General features: G+C 39.9%; 1 protein-coding gene across 4 annotated transcripts in view; it reads left to right on the top strand.

Moving 5' to 3' along the window:
- Positions 1–14857, top strand: part of FGD5 (FYVE, RhoGEF and PH domain containing 5) — a 116473-nt gene extending 101616 nt beyond the window's left edge. For 2 of the 4 annotated variants that reach the window (XM_075095523.1, XM_075095524.1), the window contains exons 15-21: positions 2926–3025; positions 5185–5322; positions 6395–6497; positions 8215–8345; positions 10081–10206; positions 11937–12085; positions 12840–14857. In XM_075095523.1, the coding sequence (XP_074951624.1) occupies positions 2926–3025; positions 5185–5322; positions 6395–6497; positions 8215–8345; positions 10081–10206; positions 11937–12085; positions 12840–12876 (784 nt within the window). In that variant the 3' untranslated portion in view covers positions 12877–14857. The remainder of the gene's footprint in view (positions 1–2925; positions 3026–5184; positions 5323–6394; positions 6498–8214; positions 8346–10080; positions 10207–11936; positions 12086–12839) is intronic. The other 2 variants (XR_012660964.1, XM_075095525.1) reach the window with 2 other exon arrangements.
- The last annotated feature ends 3186 nt before the right edge of the window (positions 14858–18043 follow it).

The raw sequence follows: 18043 nt of genomic DNA on the forward strand, positions 1-18043 counted from the left end.
GGATGTGTACAGTCCTTCTGTACTGTATAGCGGAAATAACTGCTGCATGTCCCCTTTATTTAGGGCAGCTGAAGCTGGCATCCCTAGTGAGAAGCTTGGGATGTTCTGCTGGCATTTTTATGTTGTTCCTTTGCCTTTTGCACTCATATCAAGTCTCTGCTTAGTTAGCCTAAACAAAGCACGTGAGGCCACTGCGAGCTGTTTTTCTTTGGTAGTAGATAGAACCAGAGCCTGAGACTAAGGTTGCCCTTCTGATAACAGCCAGATGGAGGCTGACTCCTATGAATGCACTGCGATAGAGCCCCTTTCTCTTCCTTGTGCTGCTCTTTCTGGGACTGATCTGCCATAAGTCACCCAAGAACATCTTTTCCTCTCCCTTTCTGTACTGGCTGGCAGAGCTGATGGGACACTGGTGGGACAGCATGCTCTCCTTACCCCACTGCACAACATCCTTGTCCTGCTACACTCACCGAAAGGAGCACCAAAGACGGAAAAGTACCAGAAGGCTTCAAGTGTCCCTAAAGACTATCTTTTACTGCTTGCACCAAGGTGCTGCAAGTCTGCACTGAAGGCCAGTTGTTAACAATCACAACCCAAACCTCAATGCCTTTACACTTGTATAAGACAAGGTGATGAAATACAGCGTAAGTGCCAGGACTAAAGGCAGCAGAATGAGGATGACCAAAGCTCAGAAGGCAGCGTGGCTATATGAGCAGATGGCACTGTCAAGTCTTTACATCCCCTGCTGAAAATGGCTTGCTCACCCAAAGACCCATGTTAAAGGCTTGCAGTGAGCTGGTAACAGATCTGAGCACAGAGCTTTGTGGAGAAGACTCATACTGCTCTTATACCTTTATGTGCATTTCAGAAATGTTCCTCTTGGACACAGGGGTAACCATGTGGTGCCCATATAAAATACCAGAGCACTGGGAGAACGCAGTCAGTGTTACCTCCCTAAAAGGCTAATTCAGAGTGACAGTGGTAGCACTGCGACAGAATCCCATCCCAGTCCAGTTTCTGTGTTCCATGGATGTCCCCTGCTGTCCAGGAGACTGCAGTGACAATTTCACCGCCCAGCACAAAAGGTGCAGACCCAGAATCACACAAATGAGGCAATGGTGAATCAGTGTCTGAGCTTCTCTGAGCCTCACACGTTCAGGAAAAATTCCTCTGAGCCTTCATGCATCCAGTGACGCAGTTAAGTAAGGACAGGCCAGTGCCAACTGACATAACTTACCTTACTCATCAGCAGACAGGTTTTATTCCCACATTTAGACACTAATAACCTGTGATATTGCCTAGAGATGTTTAATGGCATGGGGAAGAGATTAAAGGGGCCAGTTAGATATCAGGCTTTTAATTGCAGATTGTCCCTCTTATCTGTCTTTCCCAAAGTGGCTTTAATTTACATCACTATGTGGGCCATGATTTCCTTTGTGTTTTCAAATCATACCTTAATTCTCAAGTGAAGAGAATTTCCAAGAAATAATTAGCAAGAGAAAGGTTCAAGCCAAGACTTCTTTTAGTGCTTTGCAGGCTGCAAACATGATTTGTCTGGAAGATACATCTTCAGATTTCTTAGAAAGTGTAGTTTCACTTGACTTTTGGAAGTAATAAGGACTGACTAGTAGTGTGACTCTTGCCAGAGATGACCTTATGTAACATAGCCCCTTGGCTTGCAGAGGTTAGCCTATATGCGGTAGATACACTGCTCAGAGTTTCTGCTCCAGTTTCTACTCCAGGCTAGCTGAATTTTACACAGGCCTGTGTTTTTCAGACAGGGACTTATGCTCATAGTGCAGAGTGATACTAACTCAGAGATCATTGATAAAATCTGGCATTTCCTCTCTTTTTGTTCCTTTTGGGTTTTTTTTAAAACTACAAACGACAAATTCTTCTCAGATGTCTTGTTTGGTGGCCTTCTTGAGGACAGTGTGAGGAAATCACAGCTGAACAGCAGCTGGCAGTGATGCCACTGGTAATTTTTACAACAAAGTCTAGTAGCAGCTTTAATGTGAGTGGTTGGTATGACTCAGGGAGGGGAGACCAGCACAGTGAGTAGCATTCCCTCCTGTAACTGATGCTGGGAACAGCTAGAGCTGTGCACAGTTTCAGATGGACAGGAAGTGCACAGTTTGAAGTTGCAGCAGGAAAACCAGCTAACACAGGCAGGACAGCTTATGGCTGTAACAGAGCGAATGCATCTGGGAAATAACAGGCACTAAGCACCCTACAGCTTTTCTGGGATAGCTGGACTGGCAGAGAAGCGCAAAGTGCTCGCTGTTTTGCCTTGTGCAAAGCGGACATCTAGGGGCCGGTTTGGAGAACTACTGGCCTCCATGCATAACTGCAACTAGAGGGAATGCAGAACTTCCATCTCAAATTGCTGTCCTGGCCTCTTGCCAGGAGACTGGAGATTGCCTCCTAAACAGGAGCTAGAGGAAAAGAAAAGCATTCACATCTTTACCATGGGTGACAGACTTCTTCATTTCCCAATATGCAGATCATCTAAGCATCCTACTGTACAGGTAAGCATAAATACACTTATTTTGAGCAACCCATGCCAACACTACATACCCTAGAGTGCCTAAAAGCTAGGGCAGGCATAACAAAAGGAGATATCCATATTATCCTATGTGATCTAGGATTGAGGAGCTTATAGCAAAGTCAGAGACTACTTTGAAAAACTTTCTGAGCATTTAGTTCCTTCTCAGCCACAGTCCTAACCATGGATCTATACTAATCATCCTGATGAGTGTGCCCAACAGCCAATTTTGTTCCTGGTCAGAAAATGACCAGTTCAATGCAGTAGTGGGGAAAAGCAAACATTCATAAAGTGAAGCTTTTCTCCTCTGATCCAGAAACAGCTTGTTTCAGTCCCTGCTATGCATGGCATTGACTGCTCTGCTGTATTTCATTCCACAGCTCTTGCTTGGAAAGGGATGACTGGTACAGCTGCATCAGCAGATACATCCCAGATGACTACAAAGCTCACAACACTTCCACTTTTCACAGCAGCGTGGAGGTAAAAGGAGGCCAACTATTTCAACGCTTGAAAGGCAGGGGGGAAGGAGGAGGGTTATAAAATGCAAAGTTCCTAGTGGCAAGACGTTGTTGTTATTTTCATTTAAACCAGTATGCCAAGCTTAAATAATGAAGCTCACCACAGCTCATGGGACACCTCTGAAATGTTAATCACACTCTATACTCTGTGGTCTTTATTTAAATAGTTCTTCTGGAGGAAGGCTATTTTGTCCTAAAGGGTAACTATTTTGGATGAGCTAAAAATAGCTACAAACTGCATAGATTTTAAGAAAACAAAACTACCCATTAATTAAACTAATATAATACAATATAAGATCATACAACTAATATAATTAGTTATGCTAATAATAACCCACCAGCAATATTCTAATTGTACCAGCACGATTGCTGTATATTATTGTTATTCATTTCTGTTGTACTACTCCCAGTTAAAAAGGCAAAGAATACATCCGACAAAAAGTAAAAATGCTATTTTATGTGACGTAGAACACCAGTTTTTTGCAATAAGACTAAGTGGGGAAAAAAGAGTGCTGGTGAGGACACACCTGGAGTGCTGTGACCTGTGCTGGCCTCCCCAGTACAAGAGAGACATGGACATACTGGAGAGAGTCCAGCAAAGGGCCATGAAGGTGATGAAGGGACTGGAACATCTCTCCTGTGAGGAGAGGCTGAGAGAGCTGGGACTGTTCAGCCTGGAGAAGAGGAGGCTCAGGAGGGAGCCCATCAATGTGTATAAATACCCAAAGGGAGGGTACAAAGAAGATGGAGCCAGGCTCTTCTCAGTGGTGCCCAGTGACAGCACCAGAGGCCATAGGCACAAAATGAAACACAGGAGGTTCTCTTGAACATCAGGAGACACTTTTTCACGCTGAGGGTGACTGAGCACTGGCACAGGTTGCCCAGGGAGGTTGTGGAGTCTCCATCCTTGGCCATATTCAAAAGCCACCTGGACGTGGTCCTGGGCAGCTGGCTGTGGGTGGCCCTGCCTGAGCAGGGGGGTTGGGCCAGATGACCTCCAGAGGTCCCTTCCAACCTCAACCAGCCATTCTGTGATTCTGTGATTTAGTTTTTGAACGCTTCAGAAAATAAAAAATGAAATAAAAAAAACTAACCAGGATTTTCCTTCTGGCCTGAAGTGAACCTACTTTCAAATATTTAACAAGAAAAAATTACAAATTAGTACAGCAACCTAAACCAAATCCTTTTTCAACAAGTGAAAAGATAATTTTTTTGTAGCTCTGCTTCTGATGTGAACCTGAATATGTGCAAGGAAAAGTTTGGAGGTATTTAATTTTTCTGTGTTTAAATCCTAGTTATCTGCAGAAGTTTAATTTCCTCATAGGAAACCCTCCTAACAAACAGTCCTTCAAAGGCACAAGAGCTTGTGCTACTTATGCAAAGCTGCTGTAAATTGACAGTGGGGTACCCATAATACTTGCTGAACCTGAAGTAACACAGCTTCTCAGCACAGCTTATTAGTTTGGGTTCAGTTCCACATTGACCATGGCTTGGAGCAAAGGCACCTGTACAACACTGCAACATGGTGCATTCCAAGAAATAGGAACAGTGAATATATTTTCTAAAGCTGCTTACATATATTCAGATCAGCCATGGAAAGCATGTATTAGATTTGAATTGGGGGGGGGGGGAATTAATCTTTGGTTTTACCGTTTTCTCTGCTCTCTCTTCCGTGATCATAGAACTGTCCCAAGGTGTAATGACAAACAGCTCAGGCCCTTTTTCACTGAAAGCTATAGAGGTTTTTATGGATTTTATTTCAAAAGCTGTTACTAACAAGATGGCTTTAACTCATGTTCTTACCTGCAGTTTGCATATGCAGTGAATCAGTTCCTTGTCTGATGTAGAAGAGTGTCAGTGTCTGACCAATAATAGATCTATATGGGTTTTTACCTGTTGTGACTCTGGCTTTAACAGCACCATGTACTGATTGGCCAGAGTCTCTCAGTGCTGAAGCAGCTGTATCTCACTTACAATGTGCATTAGGAATTAGAAAATTTGGGATCTTAGTGAGCGAAGGTAGACTGAAATGAGAGGAGAATTGTATGTGACGGAGCAGGGCTGACTGAGCGTACTTTGGAAGTGTGGATGCTTCTTCATTTGTTCTTGTTTGATTTTAAGCTAAGGGAAAGGCTTGGAATACCTTTGGGTGAGAGGCCTCCTACTTTGGTACCTGTGTCCCATGTCATGATGTGCATGAACTGTGGCTGTGACTTTACCCTCACTTTGAGGCGACATCATTGCCATGCCTGTGGGAAGGTAAGAGCTGTGCAAGCTTCTCAGGGAGGTTTTATTCACACCTCTAGGACACAGGCTGCCACGGCTGTAACTTCTGCAAACTTGTAGCAACATCAACACCAGAATATGACTTCTCAAAGAACATGTTTGTGCTTTGCTACATTAGGTAATTAGGTTTCTAATGACTGTCGTAGGAACAACAGTAACCTTCCCTTGAGGGCCAAATTAATTCCCAAAGGCTAGCAGTTGAAGGCTTACAGGATAATCATTGCCACGTCCAACCACTATATCTGATATACAGCTAGCTCTAGAGACAATGAAGCAATACACTCAAAAGATATGCTGTGTTGTGGACCAGAGCAGTAGCACATCTAGCCCACGTCCTGTCCCTAATAACAGCTGCTAAAATTATCTTCCAAGAAAAGTTAAGAAACTCAGCAGTAGAGCACGGTTTGGTTGGTGACCTAAGGGAAAGCTTCCTCTGTGCTCCGTTGAAGAGCTGCTGCTTTTTGCCCTAAAGCCAAGGGGATCTCCAAGTCCCTTTATCACTAACTGTAGAGATTTATTTACATGCATAAACCTGTGGTCCTGTTTTAAACTTTGGCTGTCTTTTAGCCTCAGTGATTTTTTTTTAAATCAAACTACCAGTAATTTTTGCTACTATGAAAAAGCATTTACTTAATCTTTTTTCTAATTCCACAGAGAAAATCAGTCTGTACCTACATAGAGATAGCAGGAATATGCAAGCTTGCTTAAAAAAACCAATGTTACTAATGAAGCTATGAAAACAGAAGTAATATTAAAGTGGTCTTTCTGTGATTCACTTGTAGGGAAGATAAAAGTTCCTGGGGAGATGGGCACAGCAATGGTGTGCAACCAAAGACAGTGATCAGTTCTGCGTGGCTTACAAGAGTGTAAATCTACAGCAATCACATTTCAGTCAGTAGACCTACCGAGTGCCACACTTTTAGGAGAGAGTCATATCTGGTCCACTATCCACCTTCCTCTCCCAACCAGCTCAGAGGATTCGTTTTGCATGTGCGTGTGTATAAATTTAAATTATATTTACATGCATCTTTCCTTACTGGAACAGATTGTGTGTCGAAATTGTTCAAGAAACAAGTATCCTATGAAGTACCTCAAAGATCAAGCAGCCAAAGTCTGTGATAGCTGCTATGCGGAACTTAAGAAAAGAGGTAAGGTTCCTTAATTCTTGGCAAAACTGGCAAACCCATTTCCTTCTTTTATAATGGGGAGGCTTTAGGATATGCCTACCATGTTGTGTTTTGTTAAAGAGGATTTCTCATTTCAAGCATGAGGCATGTTTACTGAGGTCCCAGGAGTGCCAGGCTGAATGGCAGCTAAAACTGTTTCAGCAGGCCAGGTTCTCTGAAGGCTCCCCTGGCCTTTTGATAAACCAGAATAACAAAAAAACCTGTGCCCTCAGAGGAACAGCTGAGGACACAGGGTTTGTCTAGTTGGGAGAAAAGGAGGCTGAGGGGCGACCTCATTGCTCTGTGCAGCTTCCTGAGGAAGGGTTGTGGAGAGGGAGGTGCTGATCTCTTCTCCCTGGGATCCAGTGACAGGACGCATGGGAACGGTTCAGGCTTGACATTAGGAAACATTTCATTACCCAGAGGGTGGTCAAACACCGCAACAGGCTTTCTAGAAAGGTGGTTGATGCCCCAAGCCTGACAGTGTTTAAGAGGCGTTTGGACAAAGCCCTTAAGAGCATGCTTTAACTTTGGAGCAGCCCTGAATTGGTCAGGCAGTTGGACTAGATGATTGTTGTAGGCCCCTTCCAACTGAACTATTCTATTCTGTGATGTAATTATAGGTGATAGCTCTTCTCTGTCATTTCTAATGAATTATCCATTAAAGTAAAACAATAGGTTTACAGTTCCTCACCATCCTCATCCATGTTGTAGCTTTTACAACAACAAATGTTGAGGTAAAGTACAGTCACTAAGAGCTTTCCTACATGGGGAGTTAATCTAGTTACAGATGAAAGCATGAATTCAAAGCAGAAGAGCTACTGCCTAACTAGAACTCTGTATTATTGTCCTACTCTATAAGTTCCTTTTCTGATTTAAATACACATCCAAATCAAAGATAAAAGTGGGGGCAGGGGTTACATATATATGAACACAGAATGAACAGGAAATAATGTTCTTGCACAACTATTCATGTAGACAATCTCTAGAAGGAGGCACATTATACTGTCAAGATTTAAAAAGTGGGGACAGATGAAGTTTAGTTTTTCCATCCTGATTAAAGGAAGTCATACTAGCCAAGCACACATGAACGGATGCTGACACAACAGCCGAAAAAGCATCCCCAAGCCACTGTGTGTCCAAGAAGTGATAACTCAGATTTGTGCTAAAACAATGCTGTGCCTTACTAAGAGCTTCCAGATAATGTGTGTTGCCAGAAGTGAAATTACGAAGATATAAACTCGGACAACTGGGGTTAATGGAGATTGACAGAGACAGAATAACTCTCTCCTGTGTAGAACTTAAAGAGAATGGTTCATACAGAAAGAATGTCCCATTAGTGAATCTATCCTGCAAAGGTGTTACAGAACATAGAGGGGAAGAGATGGAAAAGCTATTTGCTTAATGCTGATTTTAAATTAGAAAAAAGCAAACTGTGTTTTGTGCTTTGTCAGCTTTCTTGCAGACTTCTTCCAAGCAGCTGTAGGCTATTACCATTAACCTAGAGTGCTATGAAATCCACCATCTAATCAGTCTTAAAGGGGTGATGTGAAAGAAAAGCTAAAATAAAAACCAGCTCTGGAGGAGGCATTGCATTTTCCTTAGACATCTGCATTAGTGTATTGTGTGTCTCTTACCCCTAGTCTGTACCGATTCATCCATTTCCCCCTTCCCATTCTGAATTTTCTTAATCTTGCAGAGCGGCCACTAAGTGTGAGCTTCCCTCCAACTTCATCCAGGTGTTCAAGTAGTGCCTTCTCCTCCGTCTTCCACAATATTCATTATTCATCTTTTAAGAAACAGAAGAAGATCCCTTCAGCTCTTATGGAGGTAGGGCCAAGCTGCCTGAGAAAGGCAAGGAACTTTAGAGAACTGTCTGCTCATACTTCAGCAGCTACGTTTATAATTTATTCTGTGTGCAGTGGACTCAGCCCATGCCCTGATCTGCTTTCATCATGCAATTATGTTTTTCTGTTTTTCACAATAGTGTGTAAAATACAAAATACTCTGAGCTCTGAAGATACCACAGAAGCTTCTTGGGCCCACTGAGAAACTTAGTTAGAGCCATGTACTTTAATTTGCTCATCAGCCTGTAAAGTCTTTAGAAAATTAAGATGCCTTCAAGGTACTAGATAGTAAAAGAAGGCAGATCACAGACAATGGCAAGTATCAACAGAGCATGATATACTGTTGACCAGTAACCTTTTTTCACAAGACCCTTATTTCTGAAATCATACTTTCATTTCAAGAGAAATAAAATACCACTTACGTAGGAAATAGACTCTAGTCCTTGGCAATCAGTTCAGGAGCATACATGTTTAATCAGGCACTTTGCCTCCAGCTCACACCAAACCATTTCAAATCAAATGGTTAAAATCTTGGTCCCACCAACATAAACAAATAAATTGCCCACCAATTTCAGGATTTCTCCAGCTGTATTAGTTTTCTTTCCAGGAACAAGGTGCCAATCATGTTGATGTAGTCTAGGAAGCTAAGTTGCCCGCTGAACTCAAGCACAGTAAGGCACTCCCACTTCACTGAAATCAGCAGGTATTCATCGTCATATTAAGGCGAATAGGGTGCAAACATCTTGCTGAACTCATTGTACAGTCAAGACACTAGGATTTCTTGAGACTTGTTTGTGCTGAGATGAAACTGAGCCAAAGATACAAGCATGTAATACAAACACGCAAACTGAATACTGAAAGAACCAGCAGGAAAAAAATTCAGCCCCATTAGGAAAAAAGCAGTATCCACAAGGAGGCAGCACATGTTTATTAATATGAACTGTCTCACTCCACCATAACTTTTTCTAACTTTCTTTACCCAGGTCCTGGAACAGTTCTGTTCTGCTGCAAAACATTGCTAAATTACTGCTCAGTTGCCTCTTGTGTCAGTGCTACAAAAGCTGGTTTTGAATCTCTGCACTTTGTTTCTAAAACCAATACTACTGCAGTTTACTACTGCAACTAGTAACGCACACTGCACTGTGTGTGTGTGTGCATAGTTCCATCTACTCAAAATCTGTATCTTTAAGAACATTAAGCACTTAGATGTCAAAATAATTCTGTGAGAAGGGTAACTCTTCTCAGAAATATTATTTCACAAATGAAACCAAGTAATAGTCAAGTGATCAACATAAATTGATATAAAACCATTGTAAAGTCCTAAACATAACATACATCTCACAAGTGTTCAGCCACAAGACTATAATTCCCTTTTGGAAGCATGTACTTTTAATATACCGAAAAACCAGACCTGGGAAAGGGGACAAGTTCGGCTTCTCAGAACACAACTGTAAACTTGCTGACCTCAATGATAACTCAACTGCATATTTTCCATTAGAGTTACTGAGAACTAAGTTTAACCAGAAATCTTCAAACAGTTAAAAAGAACCATAATATCATGCTTATTTTTTTCTGTCTCTATACTTCTAATGGTCTACTTATGATTTCACAAACATAGACCTGGTTGCCTGGTGTGACGCAAACATGCATGTGTCAGGAGGGGAAAAGCCTAAAAGCCTTTGCTGTTACAAATCCTGATTTCTCCTACCCTGCTCCAGGTGGCGTCAGGAGAGGGAGCTACCATCAGTGGTTACCTCAGCAGATGCAAGAGAGGCAAAAGACACTGGAAGAAACGCTGGTTTGTTATCAAAGGCAAAGTCCTCTACACCTACATAGCAAATGAGGTACTGTACAATCTGACTTCAAATAGTTTCCTATCTGAGTTCCCTTCTTTACCCCTACAGGCAGCACAATTAAATGCAAAAGGTATAAATGGGAGTTCTCACAACTTCCTGCCTTCTGAGACCTGGTCCTAACACACTGAGTCCCCAGGGAGCTGTCCTTAGCTGAGGGGCCTAGCCACAGCCCTAGCTGGACCTCGGCAGCCCTCTTCACAAACTGCCCGTCATTATTTGACTTCTTGCTATTCATGCTATTATGTACTGTCAACCACTGTGAACCTCAGACTACATATTTACACCTAAAGACTTCAAGGTCCTTAGGCATTCTCTGGTGCACTTGGTAACTGCCTGATATTTTGTAGATAGACTGTGCTATGATCCACTTCTGGTGGGGTGGAGAAACCTGTAGTTTTGCAAGTATAAATAGGACATATTTGTCGTACTAGTACCAACGGGGAAAGGCAGGAGGCAGTCTGCAGAGGTGAGAATACTACCTTGTGTATTGGTCTGTAAGCTCCTCCTTACAGCCAAGGAGGCTGGATATCAACTAGATCATTTTTATCTATTTTGTCTCTTCCTAGTCCCTTTTCTTATTTTAATTTCTTCTCTTTTGTGCATAGCTGCAATACAAATAAACTTGAAGTAAGTGTGATGTAAGTTTTGGTTATAACTGACAGATTTTGTAAGCAGAAGCATAAAAATTAATTTTGCGGAGCAAAGGACACAGAATACAAGAACTGTAGTAATAGCAATGCTTGGTACTTTAAGCCTTCAGAACAATTTGCAAACATCATTTAAACTTCCGTCACCACTGTGATGGTTGCATGAAGCAACATTATACCCTTTAAACAGATGAGGAGATTGAGGCACAAAAGAGTTCATTATTTGGCCAGCAATTCAGGCACATTTACCTTACCTCTGCTAACCTTAAAAGTGATCCTTTCTGGTTCAACAATAGGGAAAAGGCAACAGATGGCTAATTACACTTTGCATTTCCAGTTTGCAGTTTAGCTTCTAAAAGCAGAGGCAAAGGCAACATACACATATAGAAAACATTACCTAAACACAGTGACCAAATTAACAGCTAAACTGCAATTGTTTAACCAGGCTTATTGTTTTCTTTAACTTGTACAAAGCAGTGTCTGGCAGGCAAAATTCTTGGAGGTTTCTTGGGAGTAAATTAACAATTGCGTTACCACCTCAGAACTTTCAAAGCAGCATTTTGGAAAGCAAGTGTGCTCTTTGATTCAGTGCAGATTTCTAAAAATGTTGCTAGTGCTATGAACGGACAAGGTACCAAAAAGACTACTACTTGCACTCAGCAAATAAAAATGTTTGAAAGGAACATAAATGGGAGTGGATCTCAGGCTTTCAGAATTGCTGCTGTACTGTACCATACTCTCAGTCACCTCTAGTTTGCCTTCTGGACCATTATGTCAAAGATAGCCATCAAAGTAATGCTAATTTGACCTTCATGGCCATGTGGATGATCATGAAGAACAGGACTTTCAGAGGTGGTGTTCGAGTTCAGCACTAAGACTAGATAAATATGTGCAGTACACAGGCATGGCTCTTGTTTAGGTAAGAGCCAGCAGTCCAGCAGAATATTCACACTACTGCTTTTGCAGCCCTGTCAAGAGAGGGGTTGTATCATTATTTGGTTTTCAAAAAGAGCCCTCAAACTGTTAAAGGCCTTCTCTCTAAATTTTGGTTCACTTCTTGTTTGCTTGCAGGACAAAGTTGCCACAGAAAGTTTGCCTTTGTTGGGTTTCACCATTGCCCCAGAAAAGGAGGAAGGAAGTACGGATACAGTTTTCCATCTCTACCACAAGCAGACTCTTTTTTATAGCTTCCGAGCAGAGGATAACGATTCAGCACAGAGGTATGGGGGTAGACTTCCACACTAACTAGTGTGCAGGTCCAAAGGCTTATGTAGGACTTTTCCCCTCTCCTTCACTTCAGAATGCCTTCATAACAGAGGAAACAGCCTTCAGAGCGTTGATTAAGCCCAACTGCATGCGACTGGCCTGGGTGGCATTAAAAATCTACCTGGTGCTTTCCAGTTCCTTCAGGAAAGAGAATTTGCTCCCTTGTATAGGTAAAGAGGAGGCTGAATCTCAAGAGTCATGCCTAGAAGTCTGCCAAATGTGATTACTGTACAGAAACTTCTCCGATTTATGTGTTCTATTTATCCATCTTAGTCTCCTCATCAACAAATAATTATTTAGATTTCCCATTCTAACGCTACTGCTTCCACATAATAAAATAGTCATGAAACTAATAATAAAAATGCCATTACCTCAAGACACACAGGGAAGGAAATGAGAGCTCGTGGGAGGTTTTGTTGCTTTTAAACATACCTCAGTGGTTTCATCTTTCCTATTCTAAGGCAGGACTTGTACTATCCTTGAGATTTTACCATGAATTACTGGTGAAGGTTGTACTAGAATGCAAGAGTCCTAGTACCCATTTCCCTGCTTTAATCACAAAACTATAGTTTTTCATTAGAGCTGGGATGGGAAATGTAGTTCTCTTCAGGCTTTACATTCTTAAAATACTTATTTTTCTTAAAATACACATGTTATAAAATCATATGCATTTTAAGATGTACCACTTTTTCTTTCATGCCCTTTTAGGTGGATTGAAGCCATGGAAGAAGCATCCATATTATAGCAGCTATCACTCAATGGACTTGGAATAAATTCTCAGATTTCTATACATTCCCAGCAATGCTGTCTTACAAAACTGAACAGTGTATTTCAGGCAAACTGGCTACATACACTGGATATGAACTGTTTCCAAATTGCTCTTTTTGCTTCCTCCTTCTTACATCCATATTTTTGCAAATGGAAACTTTAAAATAGAGAATATTTATGGTGATCTTTATGTCTGTGCAAGTTCAACCTGTACTATAAGCTTCTCCTCTGATTCCACAGTAAACTAAGTCTAACATCAAGACAAGAAAATACATGGAAATACTGACTACAGTAAGTAACAGGCTCAGTTTTACTTACTCTAGAGCATTATATTTCATTGGGTTGGGTTTAATGTCTACCATGAAATGAGAAACAATGTAGTAAACAACAAATGCTCATTTAAAGCACTTTATTATTTTTATTGAACTACAGCTTCATTTTTTCGTTTTTCTAAGGAGTTTTGTGGCCTGATTCATTACTCATCTATTAACAAGTGCCAGCATGAAATTATGCCCTGTGTATGCTGAATTGCTTCCACAGAAAATGAACAAACAACACATTCAATTTACCTGGTCTACCGACACTTCACTGGCTATGATCCAGGATAATTACTTAATATCAATTTATAATTTTACACAGATCACTGTATAATTTATTTTAAAGAGTTTAATTTCATACCACTGCAGTACTTTGAAATGCACTCCAGTAGCTCTACAAATCCAGACGTTGAATAATTTCACTTCTACCTAAATACTGCATCAGACTCAAACCCAAAGGTTATTTTTAATTTATTATAAACATACAGACAGTTTTTAACACTAGTCTACCAAGTAGTGTTAAGATTTTTATCATCTATTTAAATAGTCTATTTTCAAAGCTTTCTCCTGTTGTTTCTGCTGTTCTTGTTATGAAAAATGACATCAAAACTTTAATCCATTTAACCAGCACACCATTTGAAATATGCTGGTGAGCTGAAATGCACTTGTCTGAACCTGCTTCGCTGGAGTGCTTTGGAACTCCTGTGGCTAAATGTGTCTTACATCAGACTGCTGTTGTGCACTACATCTCCAGGGCTGGATTCTTACCAGCCAAGTGTCTGTATGACTTCAAAGATGTTGTGCTGCTTTACACCAGCTGAGGATATAGATCTCTGGAGTTTGGGGTTTGTTTTTTTTGTCTTGGGGTTGGCTTTTTTGTTTTTAGTGTTTTGTTCGGTGTTTTTTTTATAAAGAAGGTTGAGAAGTGGTGTTCTAATCATTGCAATAAAATGGTTTTGTGTCCTATATTTGTCATAATATTTGACTGAGGAATAGAATGGCATTTATAATTAAAATATAGCTTTCTATAAAAATACTATGTTCAAGAATTTACTTGCATCAAAATATATTGGGGGGATTTTTATTACTTTCATTTTTCCCTTTCTTCAGGGATGTTTATGGATATCTGAATTTTTGACCCTAACAAACTGTTTAGAATTGTCCATATTTTTAAAGGCCTATAATATGTATCCAATTGATAAAGGTAGTTCAATTTATCACCTGGAAAAACAAACTTAAAAAAAACCCAAATACACACATACCACTAAATAGAAATATAGTTGGTTTGGGGTTTTTTTGAGGCTTTTTGAGTTTCCTGTTAGAATCATGGCCATGCTACCCATACACTGTAAATGTTTATCTCCCCTTGAAAACATTTTGCACTGACAAAAAAATAAGAGAATGTTGAATACAGAGTAAGATCTCTAACCACGGTCCCAAAACAAAACAAAACTGCACTACAGACCAACAGTATTATGAAGATTTAGGTGCTGACATTTAGTGACCATTGTATGAAGTTATCAGTTATAAGCAGGAAATGAATACATGAAAATATTTTGTTGTAAAAAAAATAAGATACAGTGCTATTAAACATTGTTTTAACTAATGTAGAAAAATAAAAGAGCAAAACAACTGCAGTTCTACAGGCCTCTCCTTTACATTATTTTTACCTTATTTAATTCCAGCTTTGCAGTTCCAGTTACTGTTAACAGGCACTTACCTATTAACCAATTCTCTGACAAACTAAGGAACAGCATCAAATCTGAAGATGGTAGTGGAGGCCTTCTGGTAGTAACAGGATTTAGACCTAATTGCTGTGATGAAGTGTTTCAGTCCATGCTGCATTTACCTCCTGTAAAGCCTACCTACCAGTCAACTCTACTTCAATTACGGATATAAATGGTCTCAATAGAGCACAAAGAAAGAGAAAAAAAAAATGAAAACATCCTTACAATTTCAGTCCAACTGTTAATCTAATTTGAGCAAAGCTAAGCACTGGAGACAGAAATTATCTTCATTTCAGAGTTAATCCAGTAATCTCCTTTTAGAAAATTTTAACATCTTAGACTAGAGATATATACTCAGTTTACTATATGCCATTTACTTACAAACAACTCTTTCTTCCTAACTTGTAGCTAGTATTACTCCTTCAAAATGAAGATTTTGTTCCACACTTTCACAAATGTTTAAAAAAAAAAAATCAGTAATGAATTGCAATATACTAGCTACTCAGTCAATAGCTCAGATGCAAGCTGATCTCATTGGTTGTTTCAATGTTTTTCTGCTTATTTTGCTACTTATTGAGAAGCATTAAAATTATTAGCCATCATGTGCAACGAATATTTAGATCTATCTGACAGTATATGCCTCGTTAAAAACCTGGTTTTAAACTGCTGTTAAATAATTTTTCCAAGTCAAAGTGTAAGTCATTCAGAGTTGGAGGGTATGCAGACATGACAAGATCCCATGCCATTTACACAAGCACTGCTGGTCTAGCCCTGGGACTAGTACCTTTCCTGAGGTGATTCTGGGTTGCTTTTATGATTGACTGAAAACACAGAGCTATGAATACCAACCAGGCTTTTCCTGTTTGCATGCAACTTTGGTACAAAAGCAATAGCAACTGTTTTGGCTGTAACCAGAGTCAGTGAATATCACTGCTTGTGAAGGTAAAAAAAGCGCCAATACTCAGTGAGGGGAAAAGGTATTCCCTTGTCACTTTGTGAACCTCCTACATGCTACACTTAAAATGCTAGTCTAACTTCACAGGTTACCTGGGAACGTAACGTACACACTTCTATGTATTAAAACCAGTGAGATCCTTCAGGTTGGATAACACTGAGACATCACTTTTGATGAAGTTTTGACAAGAAAATTTCTAGACTCTGTGGTAGGTTTACAATGCCTTTTAGAGAAACCCAAGTAAAATAATTTTTAAAAATTTAATCTTTCCTAAAAGGAACTGTTTCACAAATACTCTGAATGTCTTCCTTTTCCACAGAATAACAAACAACACCAGGAAACCTTTAAAGTGCCCATGAAACAGCATTGTCATTCTTTGCCATGCTTTCTTTATATTGTTATTACTAAATTACAAGGTTTTTACATTCTTTTGATTATTTCAATAGCTTTTTTTTCACAGAGAAGTGTTGCAGCTTGTTTCTAATCTATATGCTTTGGAAAGGCATGAAATACCATTTTACAGAAACATGCTCTGATTTTTTTCATCTTTTTACTTGTAGTACTACATTTTTATGTCCTTTTCTCACTCCTCTAAGTTAAAAGAAACTAGAGGACAGTTTAAACTACCTAGTAGTTGCCTATATTTTCATTTCACATACTATATGCCACATTATGCCATGGCTTGTCAGCAGACAAATGCAATCTTAAAGAAAGCACCACAGGAAATGGAATTACTTTCCATCCATACTGACAATTCTTAGAGACCAGTCAGGTCCTGCAGTAATAATTGAGTATGTCATATTGAAAGGTCACTTTAGGTGAATTTTGGGGCAGGGTTAGGATTTTGAACTGCTCTTGCTTTCAGTTTTCAATGTGTAGCAGTTGCATATTGTTCTTAAAACCGCTTTTTACAAATAATAATGAATAAAAAATAATTTCCCTATACGAAATATATTAAATAAAATGAAAAATTCTTTCTAGCTTATTCTCTGCAAAATTTCACTTCAAAGTAGAGCCACTACATGATAAACACCAATGATTTCTTGGATCAACAAGTTTTATCTCCTACAATCAGAAATACAATTCTCATGAGCAGCCGACAGCACAACAACAAAGTAAGTACAGCAAGACGACACACTCACTAGAATTCACCTGGATCTGAACGATATGCTTTCCCAGACTACACTGAGGTGTCAGGTACACCATACTCTCCATACTCCTGCATGCTTTCTAGAATATTTGCCTTTCTTCTGATCTGTCCAAAACAACTGCAGCATCCTGGCAGGCCTAACAGAGCTGCAGTCAGTGTGGGACTTCACTGCTGAGCAAGATCTCAAAAAAAAAAAAAATCCAGTCATTAATACAAGATCATGTAAATCAGAAAAAAAAACCCAAACCAACAACCATATAATGTCTTCTAAAGCCATCAGCTTTCACAGCACTTGGTTCAGATTCCTAACATTCCATTTCAGTGCCCAGTAATATATTTTTCACCACAGCGGTGAGAAAGAGTAATTCTAAAAGCATTTAACCACATTAAAGGAAACCTTAATCCAACCTTAGATTGTCATGGATTTGTATTTTGCCTCAGATATCTTCAATCTTCTGTGCATGTTCATTAGAATGAAATAAATCTTCGCTCTGCCACATAATTGCCTTCCTTTCTCGCAATTATTATTAGATGACAAACGAATTAAAAAAAGGTCAGTCCACTTGTACTTGCAAAAAGCTATAACCCAGTATCAAATAAAAAGACCACGGCCACATACGTGTCTGAATGTGTGCACTTACCAACTATGCAATGACCTCAGTACCAAAAGAAGCGCCATCAAACAGCTTGGTGCACAAGACAAAGGGATTAGGTGAGCTCTGATGTTGTCAATTAGATGGTGGAAAAGAGCTACTCAAGCTTCTGGAGCACCAGCAAGTCCAGTGATACTATAAACATGGCATTTCAAGATGAAGAGAAGTCATTATGTTCTCCAGTGTTCCCTATATCCTTGTAGCACATTGCCTCTGTGGTCACTGTGTCTTCTATTACATTAAACTATATCTGACTGCGCTTAAACTCACAGGTTCACTGGAGAGAAGTTCAAAGGTAAATGCCACAGATTGTACCCAGACAGCATTGCATCTTTGTCCTTG

Source organism: Phalacrocorax aristotelis, chromosome 6 (assembly GCF_949628215.1).
Source record: "Phalacrocorax aristotelis chromosome 6, bGulAri2.1, whole genome shotgun sequence".
Lineage (NCBI taxonomy): Eukaryota > Metazoa > Chordata > Aves > Suliformes > Phalacrocoracidae > Phalacrocorax > Phalacrocorax aristotelis.